Source organism: Asparagus officinalis, chromosome 10, assembly GCF_001876935.1.
Source record: "Asparagus officinalis chromosome 10, Aspof.V1, whole genome shotgun sequence".
In the NCBI taxonomy this organism is placed as follows: Eukaryota; Viridiplantae; Streptophyta; class Magnoliopsida; order Asparagales; family Asparagaceae; genus Asparagus; species Asparagus officinalis.
Window position 1 is genome coordinate 6,691,047 of NC_033803.1, and position 5,818 is coordinate 6,696,864.

The following is a 5,818-nucleotide window of genomic DNA, read 5'->3' on the forward strand; positions in this document are numbered from 1 at the left end:
ATGTTGAGCCTGACGCATTCACTTACAACATGGCGCTCTATGCAAACAAGGGCCGATGTATAATGCTATCTAAGATTTACTTTTTGCAATACCTATACTTGTATTATCTTTGGTCATTCTACTCGAGGACAATGGAAAGAAGTTATGAGCACTACAACAAAAGCTGTATGTGTCAACATTTAATTTATGACACATATAAAAGTGTCGTTTTATTTGTAAAAGATTAAACAATAGTAACACAAATAAAAAGTATAGCCTGACGGTGCTCGACACAACTGTCAACATCGGCCTCCTCTACTTCCTCTTACTCGACACAATCCCTTTGAGTTCCTACAACAGTCTTTTACCGCACTCCGCTTAAAGCTAGGTTTTATGCCGACTCCGACGACGAAGGAGCAGGAGGACGAGTCATCTCCTTCGCCGATGTTTGCGCCTTGGGATTTATCGCCAGCCAGGATTATTTTTTAGCCCAGGGCAAAAAAAATTCCTGGCTACGCCACTGCACGGGAGGGGATTTCACTATGGAGGAAAAAATACCAAACTTATACAAGTTCTCTCTTTCTCTCTTTCTTTTCTTTCAAAAATCCACTTAAGATTTTTTCCACACCATTTCCTCTACACCCCACCTCTCTATTTATAGGCGAGGAAAGGGGGCTGAATCGAAAAAATCAGGCGGGAGAAGAAGTGCGCGCGCGGGAGAAAAATGAGAGCTCGAGCACGAGCTCTGATGTGACGTTGTGGGCTGGCGTGGGCAGACGAGCGGCGCGGCACCGAGGGCAGGCGTGCGCGCGCAAGAAAGCAGAAGGGGGGCGGTGCTTTCTCGTGGGCAGACCCACGTACCCACGTGGGTGGGCTCCACCCGTTCACAGTAGTGAGTAGTCTTACATGCCAACGCCATTTATGAAAACAATCAATATTTACGGGGATTTAGCATATAAATTTAAAAGTTCAAGATGGATTTTCTCTGAGACCCCAAAGTTCACGGGGGCTCAATCAAATTTACACTTTTTTTTGAAGAACTAATTGCTGGCCAATCAACAGGTTGAGGATATCCAACTCTTCATCAGCCGTTATCCCATCTATTCTGATAGACGGCCAGAAAACATACGAGGAATGGGAGGCCACTTGCTGGACGTTAACATGGAGGTTTTAAACCCCTTCTTGGGCTACTACCATGACTGCGATTTTACTGTCCGTCCAGCCACGGAGCTCGTCCAGGCAGGGGTGAGCATCAAGAAAGCCGAAACAGAAAGCTTAAACGACATCAGCTTCAGTAACGGAGTCCTCAGTCTCCCTTGCTTCAATTTCAACTCCTACACTACAACTACACTTCTCAATTACATTGCCTACGAGCAGATGCACAGAAAAAGCTACAGGGCTACTTACTATGCCTTTCTCATGGATAATATCATTGACAAAGCCAAAGATGTCACGTTGCTTAGGCAGAAAGGGATTATCACTTGCTGGTCAGGGAGCGACAACGAGATAGCTTCCTTCTTCAATTGCACCACCAAGGAGCTGCTGTACACATTTTGTACAGACGAAACTAACGTGAACGAGAAGTTGGAAGAGTACTGCAAGAAGAGATGGCATAGGTGGCGTGCCAGCTTCATGCAAACTTACCTCAGCAATCCTTGGGTCTTCATCTCGCTTATTGCAGCGTTCATCCTCTTATTTCTCACCATTCTCCAGACGTTGTACACGATCATGCCTTACTACAATCACTGAGCCAACAATAGTATAAACAACAGGAAGCATGAACAACCTATCAAGATGCCAGCAGAGCAACATGCTATATCAAAGAGTCATTACACAAGGAATCAATGAGATTTCAAATATATCAAACTTTAGCACAGTAAAATTTGTAACTTTTTTCTTTTAAAAGAAAAACCAATTTTTTTTGTTATATATATATATATATATATATTATATATATATATATATATATATATAACTAGTTTATCTTTAACTTTTCGTGGCTTATTGATTTTGGGGGTTATTCTAGAATATCAACCTAATTAGGAAGCGAAGGAGAAACAAATTTTTTACAAAATTTCAGTTTTTTGAGTTTGGGGCAAGTGAAGAACAAAATTAGAGCTTTGCTAGAAATGAGTAAAGGCGATTTATTATTCTCATTTGTACTTGCATACAATTGCGGTTTGACAACAAATTTTGTTTTTAAAATCTAGCTATAATGCCGTGAAGATATTTGATTTGTTGTAACTGTAATCTTTTTTGCAAATTGTGGAAATCAAATTGATCAAAGTAGTAGCTCATTTCAAAATCGCAACTTAATTTAAGAAAACAAGTAAGAGAAACTACAATTAAAACTGTCTTATATAATTGCAACTAAATACCCTATAGTTTCTCCTTCTTTGCATTCATATACCCTCAATTGTTTTTGGCAGCACCCACACCCTAAAGTTTTTAAATTTTGCACTGAGATTTTCCCCCTATAATTTCTCATGTGATAATCACATGCTAAACTTAGAACATTTAATTCTTAATAGTTGTCAAATTTACTGTCAAATCTATCGAAATTTTATTTTAAAATAGAATTCTGATAGGTTGAAAATAGAATTACAATAGTTTTAACATTAAATTAAAAAATTAGCATGCTAGTGTTGCATGGAAATTTTCAGGAAGAAATTCTCGCATTTGCATAATTAAGGGCATTTCTACAAATTTTAAAAATCATTGGGTGTTTAAATGCTGCGAAAAATAAGTGAGTATATACAAGTGCAAAGTAGGAGAAATTATAGGGTATTTAAGTGCAATTAAACCTAATTTAAACAAGCTTTATATTTAAGATTTTTTATATACCTAACAAATATTATTTAATTTCAAAAGGATTACAAGCGCGTGAATAATGAAAGGTGTTAGCATGTGAAAGGATCAAAACCTAAGAAAGAAAAAAGATCAAAATAATTGTCTATAATCCTTTTAAAAAAAGGGACATAGTGAAGAGCAAGTACGCGATATGTCTCATCTGTATCTTATCATGTTAGCGTGTGCAAGAACAAGAAGGAACTAAAAATGACCTAAAATGAAGTGAATAAGAAGCGCATCTCACCGGCCCCTATTTATTTATTTCTAAACCAGCAATCATTGAACTTGCTTAAAATTTCTTACTTGACATAAACGTATACGAAAGCACTTAAATAAACCTGAATGCACAAAAATATATTGCATATCTATACTACTTATAAAAGAGAATACCTATGTCAAAACTTTTAATTTCATATTTCACCCTTTTAAATTTTGACAATTCACAATTATACCATTAGTTATAATTAATCCTTAAATAATTATCCGAAACTCTTTATTAAATGCACCTCCTACTCTCCCCAAAAATATTTAGTCAAGAATATAATTATTATTATTAGTTTATAATCTAATACTACGTACAATTGCTTATGTCTATATTTAGAATTTTAGAATGTCAATGTTCACTTTTCGGGCTACCTTAATTATATCTTGGGGGGTTTGCAACCTACTCTCCTCTCTAGGAAGTTGAAATGACTGTATTTGAGAGACATCAAAGTTTAAGCAATGGGAGGAGCAGAGTTTTGTAGAGACAACCTAATAGGTAAAATTAGAGATTGGTGCACCTCATTCTTCATTGCTTTGTATCTTTTGAGCACCGGCTGCTAATGAGCCCAAAATTTCAGCTCAAGTCTATAAATTTCTTCCCAAGCAGTCACACAATTGTATAAGACAAAGTTAATTAAATATTACAATAACAAGATATAGAGTGTAGGCTTTTAAAATTCAATTTAAATCAATGCATAAACTATGAACCAAATTAACTAAGAAACAACCCTTTTTATTTTTATATAACTTCTCTTTCATCTTTTGAGTATAAATTAGATCACACATTTTCTTCCATTCACCATAATACCTACTAAGCCAACTTCATACAATTACAAAAGAAAAGCTCATCTAGAACTCCACTTGGATTAAAATAGGAAATTTAGCAAAGCACAAGATGTCGACTTCTTTCGAGGATGAAATTTGCTCAAGCACATGTTAGCATGGTATGTTTCTCTATAATTCAATAAGAATTTTAAAAATGTGTTTCAAAACTTGATTATTGTAGAAATGTGTCAATTTAGCACGATTTAAGTTGCTACAATCATTTTGATGATTAGTTTTCTTTTTGAATATATTGGGTTTCACTCGAATTTTAAAATGTATTATAAAAAATTTGAAACGAACAAATGTATCTTAAAATCTCATTAGATTAAATACTTTTAAAACTCAACCCGCTAAACACATTTCACAGTGTAATTTGAAAACACATTGTACCGAAAAAAAATCTATGATGCTACTATCATGAAGTAGACGCATGATTAGGAATGCATTAGGCTAATTGTATTATACTTTTGATGTTGCAGTGAGAAATACAAAATAAACCTTCTTATAGTGATTTCAAACAAAAAAAGTTGAATAAATACTATAATCAACATCATATTTAAATGCATCCAAATTAAATATTATGTTTTTAAAATAAAAAACCTCATTACTAAAGTGATATCTTCCTAAGCTTTGACTTTTTACCTTTTAGTTAACAACTTATTTTTATGCATGCCATTTATTTTTCATTTATTTCTCTCTATTCCTCTCCTTCCAACCATCCGACTTCTATTTTTGAGAATTGAACTACCTGGGATGACATTAAACATGGAATAGATTCCCATGGAAATGCCATCACGATGATTCGGTGCTAAGTTGTGAACTAGAGATTGGTAAAAGACATATGAACAACATAATCAGTCTCTCTTGTAATTGTCGCGGAACTTCAACCAGTGACAAATCCCTACTCGCATGATATATCTTCATCATCCAAACATGTAAATTTTATCATTAAGTTTAAAAATTTTATTTAGGAAAGCTCTTATTAATTAGCATTTCCTTAAGTAGCTTGAACCTTAGTGTAAATTGAGCAAAGATGTGTCTCGCATATCTAATATTAAAGCATCTTTTTATGTTGCTATCGTATTTACAGAATAAGTTTGTTCATGTATAGGATTATAATTTTTTTTACCCTATTAATCCATGTCGGTGTAGGCAGTAAAAATTGCCTATAGATTGCAAAGAAGTTCAAACTAACAAAAAACGCTGATATCTCTCAAACCGGAGGGAATTTGGAAAAACGGACGGCGGCAAACCAAACTTCAGTGTGTTTGGACAGCCCCGTCTCGAAAAAATACGTGATTTTTCTATATAATTCATCCAATTCTGACTTACGGTTTGAAAATTATGACCCGTTTTTCGCAGCATGTTCTGATGTCCGTCTGAACTGATCGACCTCGCCTGAACTATTGGACCAAGTCAACTGTAGGCGTCAAAAAATTACCTATAGGTCTCGAACATAGCTCTAGACGAAGAGAAACAAAGAACGTCATCATCTAAGTCAGAAGAGGTCATCCGATGCGAAGAAGAAGCAAAGGAACGCGCACAAAACAACGAAACGACGAAGCACGTGGAACAACAGGACTCGGGACTGCCTCACAAAAGGTGAGACAGTCTAAGGTGTCTTGCCCTCGAGACACCAAATGGTGTCTCGGGTACCGAGACACCAAATGGTGTCTCGGGGGGGACACCAAATGGTGCCTCGGGTGGCCGAGACACCAAATGGTGTCTTACCCCCGAGATACAAAGTGTGTCTCACACAGGGAGGGTGCCCCGATGCATTTTCTAATGGATTTCTCGGGATTCGTGCATTCTAGTGGCTTCCTAACTGCCTTGGGAGTATCCTTAAACATGGAAAAGTGGTTATTAACTGAAGATACGTTCAAATCACGAGATCTTATCC

The 5,818-nt window shown here is 36.0% G+C and overlaps 1 protein-coding gene across 1 annotated transcript; it reads left to right on the top strand.

Moving 5' to 3' along the window:
- Positions 821–1,896, top strand: LOC109825955. Its single transcript, XM_020392879.1, has 2 exons — positions 821–871; positions 1,042–1,896. The coding sequence occupies exon 2, from the start codon at positions 1,114–1,116 to the stop codon at positions 1,726–1,728; it is 615 nt and encodes a 204-aa protein (XP_020248468.1). The 5' UTR covers positions 821–871; positions 1,042–1,113; the 3' UTR covers positions 1,729–1,896.

Excerpts from the sequence above, each read along its gene's own strand:
- LOC109825955 (XM_020392879.1), top strand. The coding sequence starts at position 1,114 with ATGGGAGGCCACTTGCTGGACGTTAACATGGAGGTTTTAAACCCCTTC.